General features: G+C 41.1%; 1 protein-coding gene across 5 annotated transcripts in view; it reads left to right on the top strand.

The window, feature by feature from the left end:
• TENM2 (teneurin transmembrane protein 2) overlaps window positions 1-20598 on the top strand; it is a 1072759-nt gene that overhangs the window by 640617 nt on the left and 411544 nt on the right. For 4 of the 5 annotated variants that reach the window (XM_012560118.1, XM_004371224.1, XM_012560117.1 and 1 more), the window contains one exon: window positions 12154-12363. The exons of the other annotated variant lie outside the window; for it this stretch is intronic. In XM_012560118.1, the coding sequence (XP_012415572.1) occupies window positions 12154-12363 (210 nt within the window). The remainder of the gene's footprint in view (window positions 1-12153; window positions 12364-20598) is intronic. 5 annotated transcript variants of the gene reach the window in all.

Genomic DNA, 20598 nt, shown 5'->3' with positions numbered 1-20598 from the left:
CTGGGTGCTGCTATGTGATACCCAAACCCAGACCCACTGGCGTCGAGTAGATTCCAACTCATAGCAACCCTGTAGGACAGAGTAGAACTGCCCCGTAGGGTTTCCAAGGCTGCAATCTTTACAGAAGCAGACTGCCACATCTTTCTCCCATGGAGTGGTTGGTGGGTTCAAACCGCTAACCTTTCGGTTAGCAGCTGAGCACTTAATCACTGCACCACCAGGGCTCCTTGCTATGTGATAGTACAATAAAATTGCATCTGTTAACTGATGCCTAACAAGGTCAAACTTCTGTAAATCACAACTAGGTAACAGCTGAGCCACAATAAAGAACCCTGGTCTTCTGACTCCTGATCCAGTACTCTAACTGTACTGCTAGTGGGGATTTTTCAGTAACAAAGCAATGACTTTCAAGCTATTGTTTAGGAACAGAATGAACTGATGCATATAACCTTCATGTCCTCCTAATAAACCAGACCTAGTACACATGGGATTGTTATGAGTCGGAGTCGACTTGATGGCAACTGATTTGGAGTCCCAGGATGTCTCAAACAGTTAATGCACTTAACTACTAGCCTAAAGGTTGGAGGTTCGAGTCTACCCAAAGGCCCCTCAAAAGAAAGACCTGGTGATCTACTTCCAAAAAAACAGCCACTGAAAACCCTATGGAGCACAGCTCTGCCCTGACACACGCAGGGTCACCTTGTGTTGGAATAGACTACACAGCAACTGATTTGGGGATTGTTTTTTAGTACCATCCCAGCTTCCACTTTCCATTTTAGTTTCAAAATATTACTACCTCGTTGAGGGGAGCATTTCAGCTTTTTGATTGGCTTTCAGTGGTTACGCTCCCAACATTGCTAATCTTTAGCGTTTTATCAAGGGCCATTCAATGAGAAATGAGTGAGGTACTGTGAGTGTGGGGGCAGAGAAATGAAATAGTCCAAGAATCTGCAGCATAGAGCACTTGTATATCTTTCTTGTCCCTAAAGCACACAGCAAAACACAGATTTACCTTTTAGAACTGTTTGCAGTCTGCAGACAAAGACTTGGAAAAGTTAATATTCCAATAATGATTATGAAACTAATTATCATTTGTAGTGCACTTTTCCATTTGCATCATACTTGCATATATATTATTCATTTAATCCTCAAAAGGTTCTGGAAGGGGAATGGGACACCTATATGATACTCTTTTAACAGATAATAATAATACTGACTGTTTACTTCCAAAACTTTATATAAAGTATCTCATTTAATATTTATAAAAAACTCACAAAGTGTGTTTATATACATTTTGCTTATCAAACAATTGAGTGCAGAGAAGTTAAGTGACTTGCCCAAAGTCAATCAGCAAATTGGTGGCACAGCCGAAATTTGAATGTCCATCTGGTTCCAATGCCAACCATATTACCCCATCAGTGACTGGTACTTTATTATTACAAAGGTTAATTAAATCCAGCCATCACTGCCTGTGCTGTGTGATATGAGCTTAGAGCCAGAATGCCTGGGTTCAAGTTCTTCCTCATCCTCCACTCATCCCCTATGTACTCAGTTTTCTCGTCTTTGAAATGGAGGTAATATTACTTACCCCAAAGAGTTGTTGTAATGTTAAACATCATAATATGTAAAGAGCTTAGAAATAATATTGGTTTATCATATAGCTCAATAAATCTTAGCTATTGGTGATGTTTCCATAAACCAAGAAGCACGAGAGATGAATAGAAAAATGAGTAAAGCAGATTCCCTTGCATCATGGAGGATCATATATTTTCCAAGGGAGATGTGATCCAATGCCGTGTGATAGCATTTCAATCTTACACTGTTGGATAGTGTTGGATCACATCTCCCAAGGAGTTTCCTAGGGTAGGAAGCCCTTTGAAAATTAAGTTTCAGTATCGGCATACAGTTTCTTTAAATCTTTCTCTTTCAGTTTTTCCTCGAACTAAGCTCTTTTGACAGTGTAATATAGATTCCAAGAGGGTTAGGAAACAGCCCAGTGTATATTCTGTGTGATCTCAGCACATGAGACAACTCAGTAAACAATGACATGGCCAACACAGTTTAATCTTACACTGTTGGATAGTGTTGGATCACGTCTCCCAAGGAGTTCCCTAGGGTAGGAAGCTTCTTAATTAGAGTAGAATTGCGTCTTACTCAGGGAGTAGGTTCTAAAGTTAGCAGATGAGCCAAAAAATTTGGCCACAACACCACCCTTGAAAATCTCTTAGGAAGGTGCCATCTTGGAGACTGATATACCATCTCTCAATAACACACAGATTTTCCTCCAAGGTTGTGAAAGACCGCTATGTCTTCACTGGAGCATCAGATAAAGTAGTGACTTAATATTCTAGGCCACTTGATTTAAAAAAAATACTGACATTTAAACTTAAAATCATCTCTGCTCAGCAAGATACTTATACACTAAGAGGTGCCTAAAACTTGAGACCAACAGCCATGCCACCCAGTAATGCCATGTGCCAAAGTCAATACCATATGTACTCAATATATGTCCAATAAATATTGGTGGAATGAATCATTGTCATCAACCAATTACATTATTTGCTGTGCACAGGCTCTGGGATGAGAGCTTGAATACAAAGATATATAATCCACAGTCTCTACCCACATTCACTCACAGTTTCAAAAATATCCAGACATTTAGACAAGTAAATATACTAATATGTCCCAGTGCAATGATAGAAGTATGCTCTGGGTACCTGTGGGTACCAGTGGGTAGAGTGATCAGGAAAGACTTTTGGAGAAGGTGATGCTTGAGCTGACTATTTATGGTGATTTTCAGGAGGAGATTGAGGCTACAAATGAGAAGGGAACACCTTCCATTCAGAAGGAGGGATAAGAGAAAGAAAAGATGCATATCAGTAGTCCAGTTGTTTTGGTGTGTTTAGAGCATAGAGAATGAGGAGGTATGACAAGAGATAATTGCCACACAAGAGTTTGAACCATATTATATAGGCAGGCAGTGGGGAGTCTTGGGAGAGTTGAAAGAAGAAGCATGACATGAGCAAATGTGTACATTCAGAAATATGCTGGCTTTTGTACGGAAAGGAGAAACAGAAGTGAAGGAGACCAGTAACTGGGAAACTATAACAATCATTTAGATGGTGTTGTCCAATATGGTAGCCACTAGACACATGTGGCTACTTAAATTACAATTAACAACTCAGTTTCTCAGTTGCACTAGCCACATTTCATGTACTCAGTAGACACATTTAATAGTGTGGGGGCAGTAGTAGTTCAGTGGTAGAATTCTTATCTTTTATGAGGGAGACCTGGGTTCAATTCCAGCAAATGCACCTCATCTGCAAGCCACCACCCATCTGTCATGGAGGCTTGCGTGTTACTATGATGCTGAACAGACTTTAGTAAACTTCTAGACTAAAATGGACTAGCAAGAAAATCCTGGTGATCTACTTCCAAACATCAGCCAATGAAAACCCTATGGATCACAACAGCCCCATCCACAACCAGTCAGGGGGATGGTGGAGGATCTGGCAGTGTTTTGTTCCACTGTGCCTTGGGTCAGAATGGGTCGGGGGCCGACTTGACCACAGCTAACAATGACAACAACAACAACAGTACATGGTGTTGACATAGAACGTGTCCATTACCACAGAAATTTCTACTAGACAGCACTAACCTAGACCAAATCATAATGCCATCTCATCTTAGAGGATCTGGAAGTTGTAATTAGGTTCACTTATCCAGCAACTAGGCATTTCTGGTGAGAAGGTATTTGAGGAGCCATTGCCTTTTGGTAGACAGTTTTAGCATGGCAAGTGAGGTGGATTTGTGTACTCAAGTGGAAACAGCACAGATTCACTGTATTTTACCTCATGAGGATGAGAAGACTGGCATTAGAAAATCATAGAAATCACATTATTTCAAAAATAAACTCTACTCTCCATCTATAGCTGATCTATATTTGACACCTCCCAAAGTGCAGTGCTGCCAGGAAGATGTGATATATAAACATGCAAGTTGTCGATGATATAGTAACGACACCGAAATGCATAGAGCCCCAAACTGTGAAGACAGTTCATGCTTGAGCTCCTGAAAGAGGCCCTTTAACTGGGGCAAGTCCAACAGCAAGCCACCCTTCCAATAAGTTATGTGTAATAGCTTGTGTGAAATCGGGATAGTTTGCCAGGGCCATCTGAAAATGATTTGTTTTCGAGAAAATGCTTTACCGGGCTTTAGTGAGTTCAATGAAGTGTGAGTGAAGAGGGCAATTAGGTCTTCTGCTGTAAAAATAAAAACTTTAAACGGGGTGATGTGGAGTAGAGCAAACCTGGTTAGGCTGATATTGCCTCATTGAGAAGACATAAGAGGTCATAATGAAAACTCCTCAGGTAAAGTTAAATAACATAAAATGGAGTTGGAACATTCTATCCTGTATCTCCTGCCTCTAAAAAGGCCATCAAACTCTGTATTGACGTATAGCTCTCTCCCACCTCTGAAGAAAGCCGTGCTATAACTTCCCTCAGTGACTAATTAGGCTCACTTTGAGGAAGTTTTCCCTCCCTCTAACTTCAGTTCCCCAATGGCAATTTAAACTTATTTGCTTGGTGTTTTCTTGGGTATGGGTGGGGGCAGGAGGGCAGGGGGAGGGGAGCTGACTGAATCAAATTTTTCACTTCAAATACTTGCCCAACTCTTATCAGTTGGAAACAAGAGTTGCAGCTTCTAGCCCAGGGCTTCTTGTCCATGGCACTTTTGGCATTTTGGGCCAGATAATTCTTTGTTGTGAGGGTCTGTCCTGTGCATTGCAGGATGTTTAGCAGCATCCCTGGCCTCTGTCTACTAGATGCCAGTAGCACCCTACCCCCCTCCCAGTTGTGACAACCAAAACTATCTCCACATATTGCCATGTGTCACCTAGGGGGCAAAATTGCTCCCATTTGGGAATGACTGCTCTAGTCTAACCTTAGGACTAAATAGAAGTAACCTGCTACATATGTAATATATATTTTTATATTTTAAGATACTTTGCACTCTACATGAGTGATTGAAATTAATTTCTTTAGGGTTTTTTTTTTTTTTTAATGTATAGACAAGAAATTTAATCCCCCCACCCCCACCCCTGCATCCTACCCCAAGGTCAGTGTGGTTTATATAAGGCCTGATGCTAGTTAGAAGTCAATCTGAGTTTCTCTCCAATGCCAAAGACAGAAAGCTTCTTCAGTCTTTGCCTTACTGGACACAAGTAGACCATCTGCCTCTATCTCTGCCCTACTCTTTGAGGCCCACAAGATTCTTGTGTATAGATGAGATGCCTCCCCCCATAAATAGTTTCTCTGGTGCTCTGTTGAAACCCATCGTACCTTGTTGAAGAATGTCCTATCACACGCCCCTCTGCAAGTTCAGAGCTCATAACAGAACAGAACTTGAAAAATTCGATGCCCTTTCCTGAAAAATTTTCTCATGGAATTTAAGGGCAAGTAAGGCCATATTTCTAAAAGAATCATTGAATGCAAGCAAAAGAGGACACTGCCTCAGGTATTGAAAATATCTCTCTTTACATACATATTTGTATACCTTGCGTTTTAACTCCTTCAGAAACTAGGGGCCTCACAACCCCCAAACATTTGGAAAAAAGTAGATAATTTTAGTCAAACATCTGAATAAACAGCAGGTCTTGGGAAATGTCATTAAGACAATTGTTCACATCATTTAAACCAACTGGTTTGTCGATGTTAATGCAGTCCCTTTTCAACAGTCAATTTTAACACAAAAGCCATATGTATTTTTATTAAGTCCTTGAATTTATCAGACCCACAGAGGATTTTTAGTCTTTGACTCAATTTTTTTTCTCTCATCACAAGAGATAATTTCTTCTAATTGAACACCTCACTGTGGCTATTTCCAGGAAGAGCCTTGTTTCTATTCATGGTTAGTTCATTTCTCTAGAATGACCCTTATGGTGCATTCCAGAAGAGAACCGATGAACCTCCGGTTCACCTTGTGGTTCATTTTTTAGCACCTACTCTTGTATAATGTTTGAAATAGTAGAATGAACCATTCCAGGCTTACGCTTTGGAGTCAGGGTTGTTGTCCTGTGACTTCGAGTTGATTCCGACTCATAGCGACCTTGTAGGACAGAGTAGAACTGCCCCATAGGGTTTCCTAGGCTGTAGTGTTTCTAGGAGCAGATCACCAGGTCTTTTCTCCCACAGAGCCACTGGTGAGTTTGAAACACCAACCTTTCGGCTAGCAGCAGAGCGCTTAACCATTGTGCCAGTCAGAGTGCCTGGGTTCAAATTTCACTTCTGCCCTTTCCTAACAGAGTGATGTTAGGAAAATTAGTACATCTACACCTCAGTGTCTTCACCTGTAATGGGAATGATAATAGCACTTAGTTCATAGAAAATTTGTGAAACATAAAAGAGAAAAATATGTATAAAATATTTATTTTAGTTCCCAGCAGAAAGCAAGATCATATACATGTTAAATGTTAACTGTTATTATATTTATTATTATTACAATTAGCAATGATGTCATCAAACTTATTATTTTGGATACATTTATTTCTAGTACTGTTTTTCCTCTTGTCTTTTGGGAATGTCTCTTTGCTCCACCAAATATCCTTATACCCTGTCACTACATAGATCAATTATGAATTGCCTACACAGAATATTTCAGTATCTACTTGCCATTAGTCTTTTTTTTTTAAGATTTTTTTTTATTGTGCTTTAGGTGAAAGTTTATAGCTCAAGTTAATTTCTCATTAAAATATTTATACACATATTGTTTTGTGACATTGGTTACAATCCCCACAACATGACAGCACACTCCCCCTTTCCACCCCGGGTTCCCTGTGTCCATTTGTCCAGTTCCTGTCCCTTCCTGCCTTCTTGTCCTGCTTTTGGACAGGAGTTGTCCATTTGGTCTCATATATTTGACTGAAGTAAAAACACGTTCCTCATGTGTGTTATTTTTTGTTTTATAGGTCTGTCTAATCTTCGTCTGAAAAGTGGGCTTTGGGAATGGTTTCAGTTCTAGGTTAGCAGAGTGTCCAGGCGCCATTGTTTCAGGGGCTCCTTCAGTCTATGTCAGACCAGTAAGTCTGGCCTTTTTTCATGAATTTGAATTCTGTTCTACATTTTTCTTCCTCTCTGCCCGAGACTCTCTGTCGTGATCCCCGTCAGAGCAGTCACTGGTGGTAGCCGGGCACCATCTAGTTCTTCTGGTCTCAGGCTGATGGAGTCTCTGGTTCATGCGGTTCTTTAGTCCTTTGGACTGATACTTTCCTTATGTCTTTGGTTTTCTTCATTCTCCTTTGCTCTGGATGGGGTGAGACTAATAGGTATATCTTAGATGGCCACTTGAAAGCTTTTAAGACCCCAGACGCTACTCACCAAAGTGGGATGTAGAACATTTTCTTTATGAACTATATTATGCCAATTGACCTAGCTGTCCCCTCAGACAGACTATGGTCCCCAACCATTAATCTTTTCAATGTAAAAGGAACTAGTTGTTTTAAGTGAATTTTGGGAACTGATCTGCAACTTGCCCTCTATAATAAACTAGTGAATATATTAAAAAGGGTTAAGCAGAGCAGCAATTTTACTATAAAATTTACTACTTTAGGGGTTTGAAGAGACTGTAGCTCTTTGACATTGGATGGGAGAACTGGTATGTCTGGTTCCAAATTAATTTAAGGAGCAAAGTGGGGTTGTAATTGAGACAATAGGAGTTAGAGCAACGTGGCTTCAACCACAGATATGATGCGATAATGTTTTCAGGTATGGCTGAAGCAGATGATGAATAAGGGCCGGCAGCATGGGTGGCACATAAACGCTATGCACCTGCTACCTGTCCCCACGTCCATGTCTATGATTTTTCTAATTGATGATGGCACTGCTTCCTAGGGAACCCATGGCTTCCTCAGAATCCTTCTTAACATAGCACTCTAGTCAGCTACCATAAATCTATCATCAACATTAACATGGAACTGCTTTGTCTGGCTACAGACCTTTTAATCTGAAAAATTTCACGAGTTAAAACTATCACAAAATCTTATTCATTTGGAAACAGATAAATTAGAAAATTTGAATTAGTCCTCATTTTTAAGGTCATGGGGAATCCAATCACACAGATAATCAGTGAGACTTTGATTTACATGGGGATCTTGGAAAACACACATACGTACACACCCACACATATACGTGACCATATGAGTTTAATGAATGACAGATTGCTGCCTTTGCATGTTTTCCTTGCTTTTTATCAAATCAGTTGAACACTGGTTTTTTTTTTTTTTTTTTTTTTTTTTTTTTGGGTATATTTGCTAGGGAGTATAGCCATTCAAAATGGAATTTCGAAAATAGTTTGGGGGCAAGGGGGTGCTCTGTGGTGCATAAAGAGGGAACCAGGTAAGTGTATCTCTCCTGGTTTCATACCCTTCCCACACTAAGCAATTCTGCAAGAAAGCATGGTCTATAAAGTGAGCCTGTGTAAGTTCCAGCTTGCTCCGCTGTACTTTGGAACCTGTTTGTGCCTGTACAGATGGTCTCTGTCAGTTGGGATAGTTGGGGGGTGGGGTGGGGGGAATATAGCATAAATGAACAAAATTAGCAAATGACACAGCAAAGAGAGAACAGCATACCATTTGTTTGGGGCAAATCTAGGGACTGAGAAATTTCCTAACTAACAGTAGGTACTAGGGAGCAGAGTTGAAGGAGCGACCAAAGCAGGGATGGAAAGGGGGCAGGATGGAAATGGGGGCAGGGAAATAACAGGAATCAGACAACTCTGTGCTGTGTCTTCTCAATACATTAAAGTAATCCCAGTGCTCCCATTGTGTTATGACTGTTCTTCCATTGTCTGTATTTGTAGAAATTAAAAAAAGCGGATCTGTCTATACCATATGAAGTGAATTCATGCTGAACAAAATTTCAAAAAGTTCTTGTAAGGAATGATTTCACAGCAACTATCATATCAGGCTCCTGGAAAATTGCACTTGAACTTCAGTTCCACCTCAGTCAGTCAAAGGAATTTAGAAATTGGCTTCCAGCCATCCTTGTTCTTCAGTATGCAGTTCCAGATATGCCTCAATAATACAAATGTGAAAGCTTATTGATTGTGAGTTAAAATCTGCTCCTACCAGATCCTCCGTGCTAAGTGAACATCAACACTGACTTCACAGCACCCTGGTCAGGGTGCCCCAGCCTTCAGGAGCCTTGGAGAAGGCAGAGGGTAACATTACTATGAAGGAGCCACTTTGAACTTCACACCTGAATTGCAAGAAAAGCTTTGAACCCTGTGGGATGGTAGCTGCTATAAATCGTTATTCAAAGAAATGCTTCTTACTTGAAATTTCTGGAGAGTTCTTAGGAGTAGGAGATGGGAAACTGGAAACATAACTTCCTGTAATTCATCTTCCTCTGGTTTTGGTCACCTTCCTCCATTTTTCTCACCATGCTGTTTGGGCGAGTACCTGACAGAGTGGTTAGGGCGTGGATTTTGGATGCGACAAACCTGAATTTGACTCCTCCTGGCCCCCTCCACTTACTGGCTATGTCATATCACCTCTCTGAGCCTCAGTTTCCTCATCTATAAAATGGAGATTATAATAATTCTGACTTGAAAGGGTTTTTTGAGGATTAAATGAGTTAATATTTATAAAGTGACTAGCATAATGAGTAACAGCTAGTCATTGCCCAATAAACTTTCGCAGTTAGAATACTAATAATGATGGTGGTTACGATAGTAGAGGGAGACCTATGGAAAAAAGTATTGATTAAATGTTAGCACTGATTCTGTTGGAATGGTGATGGGTTCAATCTACCTTTGCCAGAACATCTGGCAGGAATATCAGGCCCCTAACAGTTATGAATGAATTGAATTTTTTAAATCAAGCTCCATTTATCAACTGATCTATTTCAGGGATGATTTGACTTCATTTTGATTGCTTTACTGAGCAGGAGCCCCTGACCTTAAAGCATTAAGAGTATCTCACCTCGTATCCTTTTCTGCTGCTCTTACCCTCCACAAGGGTAACTGACGCTGGGCTATTGTTCATCCTGATCCTCTTACTGGAAGTCCCTTTCCTCATCTTTCAAAGATTTCTCAGGCATCATCTTTTCCAGGAATCCTTGTTTCACTCACCACCCCACCCCTACCTGGCAGGCTGGACCAAATCCACTGCCATCAAGGTTATTCTGACTCATAGCCACCCTATATGACAGAGTAGAACAGCCCCATAGGGTTTCCAAGGCTTTAATTTTTATGGAAGGAAACTGCCACATCGTTCTCCCACGGAGTGGCTGGTAGGTTTGAACCACTGACCTTCGGTTAGCAGCTGAGTGTTTAACCACTGCACCACCAGGCATCCCTTTTCTCTGCTCCTATGGCACCAGGTACCTACATGCCACCATCTGCCTCTTTACCATGTAGTACTGAAATGACGTATTTACCCGTCTGTGTCGCTCACTAGACTGTGAGCTCTCTGAGGGCAGGAGTTGTTTATTTTTGTGTGGTCAGTCTCTAACACAGTGTCCTATAGAGGGACTTAATATATTTTATAGATCCAAACTAATCTATAAATAATATTTAAATGCATTGAGGAACAGATCAGTAAACACAATTAGAAAAGCAACCACAAAAATCAGCATGCAGGCGATGTGTTTGAAAATGTCTCAACTCATGCAGTACATCTAAAAGCAGGAAAACATGTTTCTTCTGGCTCAGGCACTTCTTGCCTGAGTCAAAACTCTAACCTGATTCTCAAGTCTCCTTTTCCAACACCTCACCCTTCTCTCCACACCCCTAGCTCTAGGGCATATCCCACGGGCTTCTCTTGGCTCGTTTTCCCGAGCTTCCCACACGAACAAACCAGCAGGCAAGCAAGTGCAAGGACGCAGAGACGTAAGGGTGAAGCAGGTGAAAGTCCACATGGTGATTATCCTCACTCAGCAATTTGGCTGCAGGTGCTCCCTGCCGTGTGAAAAGAGAGGTTGCAGCAGCCCTTCATGTGGGAGGAGAACTTCTTGACCCGAGGGCAGCTCCAAGTCACTGCCCAATTCCTGCCTGGCTGGCTGCCCGCCCCTCCTCATGGCCTGCAGTGGTTGCGCTTGTCTTTGTAGGAGTTCCTCCATGGTGTCCAACAGTAACTGCGTGGTGCAGAGAGTTGGGGGCATTGGCCAGCTCTCAGGGATGCAAACGTCCTGCCCTTGCCATCTTTCCTCCACTTCTCTCCAAAAATGATTAATTTGATTTTAGCTGACCTTATTTATTTGTTCATTCACTCAGCTGGTGCTATTCCTTAGGGAAACATTGAGGATGCAGGGGTGAATAAAATAGATAAGGTGTCCACCTTCAAATAGTGATAAAGGCTATGGATAAATTTACATGGGCTAAGGGGATAGAAAAGACAGGAGGGCAACTTTCAAAAAGGCAAAGAGGGAAGGCTTGAATGAAGAGAAGAAGCAGGCTTATGACTATTGCCAAGGAGAGATCAGAAGTATAAAGACTCTGAAGATGGAACGGATTTACACGTTTAAGCAACAGAAATAAAGATGAGAGTGTTAACTGGAGAATAATGGGCCAACAGGAGAATAGCAAGGGCTACTACTGGAGGTGAGGTAGGAGAGGCAGCTATGGGCCAGAGTAGGCAAGACATATAGGTCATCATAAGGAGTTTGGATTTCATTCCACATGCAATGGAAGCCATTGGAGGGCGATAAGCAGCCAAGTGACGCTACCTGAGATTTGTCTTTAAAATATCAGGTTGCCGTGGGGAAGGAATGGGGGTGATGGAGAACAAATGGGTATACGGCAAGAGTGGAGGCAGAGAGATCAGTAAGGAGATAGTTCAGTGAGAGGTGATGGGGCTTAGATTAGGAAAGTAGCAAGCAATATAGGAAGAAGTGGATGATGTCCAGACTGATTCCATTTCTGATAGACAGGTGGTTATTTCTGCTCATGCCGTTTTCTGAAATATACAACTACCTGTAGTATGGATTTGAAATTTGCAGATACATCGAACCAGTCTAAAAGACACATCTGGAGCATTTAACTTTTTTTTTTTTTTTTTTTTGATATTTGTATTGTGAGCTGGTTTCAATGTAACTTTCTTGAGATGCTCTCATGACACTCATTACTGACCTTTGACCCCTCTGTCCTCTCTCCCAGGTCGTCCCATTCCACCTACATCCTCGTCTAGCCTCCTCCCATCTGCTCAGCTGCCTAGCTCCCATAATCCTCCACCAGTTAGCTGCCAGATGCCATTGCTAGACAGCAACACCTCCCATCAAATCATGGACACCAACCCTGATGAGGAATTCTCCCCCAATTCATACCTGCTCAGGGCATGCTCAGGGCCCCAGCAAGCTTCCAGCAGTGGTAAGGAAACTCTGTCGTGTCTGTGTGGTGTTTTGTGTGTGACATTCTTAATTCTCCAGTGAAAAGACAACTCTGAAACAAAGGTGGGGAGGAAGGTGATGTGGGGAGCGTCAAGGTGAAATATATTTGTTTTGTGGCATTTGTGGCTTTGCTTATCTTAAGAGGATTTGGGGCACCTTCAGTGGAAGGAATTTACCCAATGCTGCACGTGAGAGAATGCCCATCTCAGAGGTGAAGTGCAGAGAGACACTGGAATATTAAATTTTGTATTATTACTATTCTGGTCGTAGCCGAGTGACCCTGGATGCCCTCACACACCCAATTTGTGTGCCTCTCAGATCCCTTGTTTTTTGATAGTTGCCTTCTGACTTTTTCGTCTTTGCTTGTTTAGATGATTTTGTGATTAAAATGTGATCCCTTGACATGAATACTGAATGTCTTGCCAAGTCTGAAGTGTTTGGGGGGGTGGGGGTGACCTCTCCCATCGTCCTGCGCTTGTGCCACTTCACTTGAATTTAACAAGCCAATCATGTGGTACTATGGTAAATATTGCCTCTAAATCCATAGCTGTCATTTTGGTTTTCATGTTCACAGACAGAGGAACTGGCCACAAGGCTCTGTTGCATTTTTGAGAATTTTGTGGCTACTGCCTCAGCTCTGTATCTCTGAAAGCTTAGGTGGAATTGCTGGGCCCATCAGAAATCATGCCTTATTTTGATTTCTCCTATTGGTGCCTTTGAAAGTAGGAGTGGGCAATGCCTAGGGTTTAAGTACCCAAAGAGAGACATTTGCAGAAATTAATTGCTCCTGACCCCAAAGGCTTTGGAGTTACCTTCTGAATTGACCACTCATGATATCCATTAATGTATCCCTTCAAAAGCAATACAAAGCTTTACATGCCTTGAGTCTTCCTTGATGAGATCGTGTTTTGGCTCCATCCATGAGTGTATGCCACCACTGGCCTCAACCTCTGCAATTAGAGAGGGCCGCCTAAATAAATTGAAGATGATTCATTCCAAGCATAGAATGATGGACTGCTGCTTACGATGGTCCATGCCCTTCTTCAAAGCCAGGCCCTGATATATTTAGTAAACTCATATTCTTTTTAAAAAAAATTACCTAATCAAATCTCTCATCAAATGAGCAATCCATTGTTGATATTATGAAGGCCTTTAATCTACCATAAATCTTTATTAGAACTCATCAGAGCTTCTAGTTTGAGAGAAATGTGATTATGGCACTCTTAAAATGACATTACATCATAGGGGTGATTGGTTTATCATTTGGAGAAGAGACATCAATCATAACTAGCATAACCACACAGTAAATGAATTCAACCTTTCTACCACAGAACAATGACACTGTAATTGCTCAAAATCAGGCTTAAAATGAAATCGGAAAATGCTCTTTCCTCAAATATGATGTTAACTTAATGGAATATATTATGAAAAATCATGTTTGAGGAAATTCTATATAATTAAAAATATGTGGAAATATATTCCCTTTTTTCTTTCATCAGAACCTGATTTTAGCTACAGAACCTTTTTTTTTTTTTTTTGCTGCGGAGATTATGTTGCATTTAATTGAACTACCCCCACTTATGTTTGCTGCTTTTTATTTCATACTATGTAATCGTGATGAATATTGTATTATGAAGGACAAGAGGCTTTTGAAATGAGGTGCACCTGCTGATAGCTTTTTAAAAACAGACAATTATTAGGGAGAAAATGAGCTTTTAAAAAGCTATATCCTTTTATGCATATATGGATACCCAAGTAAAGATGATTTCCACGAGAGGTCATTTCATATCTCAGGGACGTTTAGAATGTTTTCTTAGCGGTAACACAGTGAGCAATTTCTTTTCTTTTGGACAGTGGATCAGATTGTAAGTTGTTGATAGGGTATTTTTGTTGGCTTCATGCCTAATCAAGACCTCATTTTGGTGGACTCAACGGATCTGTGTGTTCAGAGTCAAACTTACCCATTTTTCATCACTCACACCAATTTGTTCAGCTCACTTAAGATTGATAGCGATTTAAGCTTCAGTAACAGGGAAAAATACCACAGAAAATTCGAAGGTCCATTTTCATCCCAAACAAGAGCTGTGCTGATATGATTTCTTCACCTTAGAGGTGAAGACCCAATTGTACAATACCAGTGTTTTCAGCAGGTACTTATCTGAGAACGTGTTAAAGCCCTGGCCAACAGGCAGTCATTCCAAATTCTTAACTCTGGCTTAGCGAAAGTGAGAGCAAATCAAGTCCGTGTGTGTGTGCACGCTCACATCTCTCTCTGTGTGTGTGTGTGTGTGTGTATGTGTTTCTTGTGGAATGAATTTGGGGTCCAGGGCAAATTGGGGATTCTATCAAGATCTGAATGCAGTTGCCATGAATTTAAATTTGACATAAAGGATTGAAAATAGAGTTTGACAGAGAAGATGCAAAGTGCAGAGCTGTGCCTGAGTGTTCTGAATTGAGTTTGATGAAAGGGGCTGGATTTTTCAGGAGGTGCCATGGCACAAACAAAGAGCTCCCATGATTGGTTATGTAGTGTTTAGCTGGTTAATTGCACAGATTTTTTTTTTTTTTTTGTAAGTTCTTCTCTTGGCATTGACCTTGTGTTCTGAGGAAGTGGTACCAGTTTGGTCTTTGTCTCATTTTGGGGTGAAATAAAACACCTTCCAACACATCAACCCATACATGACAGTCAAAAATGACATCCTGCTCTCCTCTTTTCGTTTCTGTTAATACTTGACAGTGGCGAAGCTCAGCACTGGGGAGTGACTGCACATATTTCCTGCCCAAGGAGCCCTGTTCTAAAGATACAAACTGGACATAAACTATAGGAATGTTTTTGCCCAACATGAAAACCTCCTCAGAGCAACAACAAAACTTCACCTTTATGGTTCGACTGCCGTTATTTTCTATGACCATGGTGCATTCTTTAGTGGATGGTACTAAAACCTCAGCACCTCTGGAGCCAAATTGCTCTAACCCTCAATCTACAGCAATCCAGCAGGTACCCAGGTACAGCCAGTGAGGCATTTAAAAGAGCAGTGTTTCCCTTCCCCTCAAGCCTTTTCTTCCAGATAGCCAGGCTCTAGCGAGTGGCTTATCCTGTGTTCTGACCTTCTGCCAAGGCAGGTTAGCTTCAGAGATGTTGTATACAGCAGCATAATTTCAAATCCCATGAAGTAACTCATCTGGAAGAAAAGTCTGGTTCCCAGAGGCAGCATAATGGAGGCTCCCGCAGATGGAAGAATGAGACAACCTTCCAAATCGGAATAGAGCTTGCAGTGTGCTATCAGCATATGAGGCAGAAAATATAGGAGCAGCCACATTATAATCCAAAAGCATTGGTTTACCTCCCCTCCCATAACAGATTGAGTTTTAGTTTTCTCAAAAGTCTCAATAAGTGAGGTTTGGAACATTTATTAGTAACATCAAGCCATACAGAAGAAATGTAACCAGGATGTCTGTGCTGGGACCCTTTTGGTTACTCCTATATGGCAAAAGGAGCTGTCCCAGTTGAGAGCCTCCAAGTGTAACTGAGGCCATTAAAAGTGCCTTGGCCCTTTTCAAAAGCAATTCCTAAATGAAAAGAAAATAGTACATCAAAGTCACCAAGTTTCTGATAGCCTGGAGTGGTCCAAGAATTCAATTACCTGGCTAATTTAATGATTAACTTATTACCTAGCATCATAAAGCAAGAGTTTTGTTTATTCATTCATTTATTCACTCATGCTCTTTCTTGCCCCTGCCCCATAATTTGTGACATCTTATAGAAATAAAGATAAATAACTGGAAAACTATAAATAGGTGTTATAATCAGGATAAAAGAAAAATCTAGGGGGAAAGTATATATAAAACCCAAACCAAACCCACTGCTGTCGATTACAACCCATCGTGACCCTATAGGACAGAGCAGAACTGCCCCATAGGATTTCCAAGGCTCTAAATCTTTACCGAAGCAGACTGCCAGAAATCTCTCTCTGAGCAGCTGGGGGTTCGAACCACCAACCTTTTGGTTAGTAGCTAAGCACTTTAACCACTGCGCCACTAGGGGTCCCATGTGTATATACATACATACACACACACACACGCACGCACACACACGCACGCACACGCACATATATATTCCTGTTCCATTGTTTGAGATAGAAAACTTGATTATAAGCTTCCTGGAAACCAAAGCAAAAACGGAAACATTGAAAGAACAAGATACACAATATCCATGAGATAAAAGATAAAAGCAACTCAATTGGTCCAGGGAAATTCTGTGAATGCTCATAGTGAGACAGAAAGAAATTTCTCATAAAGGAGATAATATGTGCATTCCAGATCACCGAATTTTGAGGAAACTCCTATAATACGTATACTAATGAACTTCCTGTTGAAATATTTTGTAACCTCCTCAAAATAAGCCAAAGTAAGTCCTTTCAGTTAAAAGAAAGTCTACAAGTGTTCAAGAATTGCACAGCCCAAGGACAAACCTTGACTTGATCCATAGATAAACTTCAGTTCTATTAAGAACCATGTGAACAGCAAGTCCCATAGGCAATAGACCTTAAATGTCTTTTCTCATAACTGAAATTTTTATGGGAATTAGCAGAATTTGAGCTTTTAGTCACCATCCAGAACCTGAAAAGCAGATGTTCTATGTTACAAATTTGTCCTGACAGCCATATAGAGGCTGGAATTGACATTCTCTAATAAAAACTAAAGCATCTCTCCAGGGCAGCCTTGCTTATCTGGCCCTTCACACCGTGCAGGGGTTGCGACTGGGGACAAGGAAGAAGAGGGTCCGACAGAAACAGATTTAAAAAAAAAAAAAAACCTGACAGTAGTAAAATATATATAACAAAACTTTGCCATTTTAACCATTTTAAGTGTGTAATTCAGTAACATTAATTACGTTCACCGTGTTGTACTGCCATTACCACTATCAATTACCAAAAGTTCTCCATTACCCTCAACAGAAACTCAGTACTCCTTAAGCAATAACTTCCCATTTCTCTCTCCCCCAGTCCCTGCTAACCACTAATAAACTTTGGTCTGTATGCATTTGCCTATTCTAGATACTTCATGTAAGCGGGATCATGCAATCTTTGTCCTTTTGGGTTTGACTTATTTCACTCAGCGTAATATTTCCAGGGTTCATCCATGCCATAGCATGTATCAGAACTTCATTTCTCTTTATGGGAGAATTATATTCCATTGTGCGGATATACCGCATTTTGTTTATCCATTCATTTGTTGATGTACACTTGGGTTGTTTCCTCCTTTTGCCTATTGTGAATAATGTTGCAGTGAACGTTGGTGTACACAGATCTGTTTGAGTCCCTGAGTTTACGTCTCTTGGGTATATACCTATTAGTGGAATTGCTGAGTCGTGTGGTAATTCTATGATTAACTTTTTCAGGAACTACCATTTCCCACCATTGTGCATTCATACCAGCAATGCACATGCATGAGGGTTCCAATAATTCCACATACTCACCAACACTTATTATTTTCTGATAATAATCATCCTAGTGGGTGTGAAGTGGTATCTTATTGTGGTTTTGGTTTGCATTTTCTTAACGATTAATGATGTTAAGCATCTTTTCATGTGCTGATCGGCCATTTGTATATCTTCATTGCAGAAATGTCTGTTCAAGTCCTTTGCCCATTTTTTAATTGGGTTGTTTGTCTTTTTGTTGTGTTGTAGGAGGAAGCAGATTTTTTTTAAGTTAATGAAATTACTTCCCTTTATATATCTTACTTTTGGGGAAGAATTTTTCTTCAACTATGTTATAAATTTTCTTGTCTTCTTAAGCAGATTATACCCATTGTAATTTAATTTAATTTAGGATTTCCTGAACAGCTCATAGCAATTATTATGCACATTGATGATTGTACTGTGCTGAAAATACAATCTTTTTTTTTTCTCAGAATCATTGTATATTATGAGGTTGTTTATCCCACTTCTCCTAATGCTCTGCATTACAACTTCTTATTTGATTCTTTATAGATTTTTCTCTCTCCTCTCAGCTTCATCCCATTATGCAGAGATCCAAGCTTGGTACCAGATTCATAGTAGGCACTCAATATTTATTGAATAAATGAATAAATTAATGTCTTTAGTAACCTCCTTCATTTTATTAATTTGCTGGTTCTCATCATGTATGGATGGAAAAAGTGGATAATTATGGGGAAGGAGGACAGATGTATTTGTTTTCTAAATTGTATTTAAGGCACTTAGTGTTTATTCTGTTTTGTCTGCTCTTAGATACTTGGTAGTTTGTCTTTCAATGATAAGATTGTGTTACACTTACTATACACACGATGACAAAGGATGGGCAGAGCCAGTGCAGAGACCATGGGTGGGAGCCCCCAGGGGGAGCCCCAGGCTGTTGAGGCTGGGCCTGTCTGAGAGAGAGCCCAGTTTTCATTCTTGGTGTGGGGGTCAGGAAATCAAACTCAGAGATCAATCCTACACAGACGCTCTCCCAAGTCAGATTTGCTTTGTGTATGAACTACGTGACTCCTAGTTCTTCCCCAGGTCACTTGGGTGTGTGGGCGCAGATGTTTGAAACTACCTATAACCCCTTCCTGGTGCCCAGGCAGTGGTTTGGCCCCAATGCCTCTTCTCTGAGAGCTTTCCATCCCACCTGGCAGTCTGGGGCAGAATCTAAGAATGTCATCTCTAAGCTGTGAGAAGGCTCCTGAAGATAGGACACAAATACCCCAAACGCAGAGCAACATGGGGCTTGGCTCTCAGCCCAAAGCCCTTTTCCTCCCTCAGTGGGGCCAGGTGGATGGCATCATAGAGTGTCATACATGGCACATTTCTGAGCAGCCTGGATAGTAGGCTCTGAGGTGGGTAGATCCCTGGAAGGAGTTGTTGGCTGCTTGCCCTCCTGAGGGGACCGGTGACACCTGTTTTCGAAAAAAACTATCAATTGCCAGCACTTGCTGGATGCTTACACGTGCACTTTTTTACTGATTACACAAAGCTCTTTATATCCCTTACATCATTTACTTTTATTTAATCCTCACCACATCCCAATGCAGCAAGAATGACCATTATCCCCATTTTATAGATGACAAAACTGTGGCACAAAGGGGTAAAGTAACTTGTCCAATGTTACAAAGCTGAGAGGTGAAGGACTTGGGTTTCAAACCCAATCTGCCTAAGATTTTTCTCTTCACGTTTCTGTTAAATGTTAACCTCTAAAATAGTTGTGTGGCTTATTGAGATATACAGAAGACAATGAAATCATTGTATTGAGAGAGATGGGTTTTAATTTTTAAAGGGCTGGGGGAAAAGAAACCAACTAAATATGGCATCACAAAATATGGTTCACTTCCACTGCTTGGGAAGCACACACATCCCCAGGCCCCTCCCCTGGATAGTCTGAGTCACTAGGCTCAGGTGAGGTCAAGGAACTGTGTTGCCAGTACTTTCTCCAGATGATTGTTATGGCCTCACTAGTTTGGGACGCATGAATGTAATGGGAAAGTTCTGAAGTAGGTGCTGAAGAACTGGGGTTTTCTGTACTCTGACCTTGATTCACCACAGGATCTTTGATAAGTCATTCAGTCTTCCTTGGCCTCAGTTCCCCTACTTGCTCTAAAATTTTGTGTCTGTGAGTTTCTTGAATCTGGCTGGACAGGCAGCTTTTGTGTTCAGAGCCCCCCAACTCCTCTTCCATGGGTAGTGTAGGCTTTACCCCAGTAGCTGAGCCATTGTCACAGCTGAAGCCTACAGAGCCATGCAGAAGAAAAGATTCTTGCAGCATATCTGCAGAAGCTGAGAAGCCTGGTTTCAGGATCTATGGCCCTTGGCTGAAAATGTGGCAATACCCGCAAAGGGGAAAGCGTAGCTCTTCAAACATTGACCCGGAAATCTCAGAGAGTCTCATCCAGGCCTCCTAAGCAAGGTCTGCCACGCTGAAAATTTGGAATTGATGGTCCTTAGGACTCTGTACATTGCTAACCTGCCTAGCAGTGTTGCAGACAGAGATTGAACCTTTTCTTCTTTGTGCCTGCTTACAGAACACACACACATAAACGTGCATGTATAGTTTGTAGAACCAGCAATTTCCAGCCCAGCTAGGAGCGGGACCACTCTCTGTACCATGGTGCAAATGAGCACACAGTTAAGATGGACAGGCAATTCCTGTGGAGACATGCAGTGTGGAAGTGACACACGCACAGAACTAACTGCTCCTCCTCAGCAAGCACTCTTGAT

This window comes from Trichechus manatus, unplaced genomic scaffold (assembly GCF_000243295.1).
Source record: "Trichechus manatus latirostris isolate Lorelei unplaced genomic scaffold, TriManLat1.0 scaffold00011, whole genome shotgun sequence".
NCBI lineage: Eukaryota > Metazoa > Chordata > Mammalia > Sirenia > Trichechidae > Trichechus > Trichechus manatus.
Note: the sequence above shows the minus strand (reverse complement) of the source record. Positions and strands in the feature narration are given on the sequence as shown.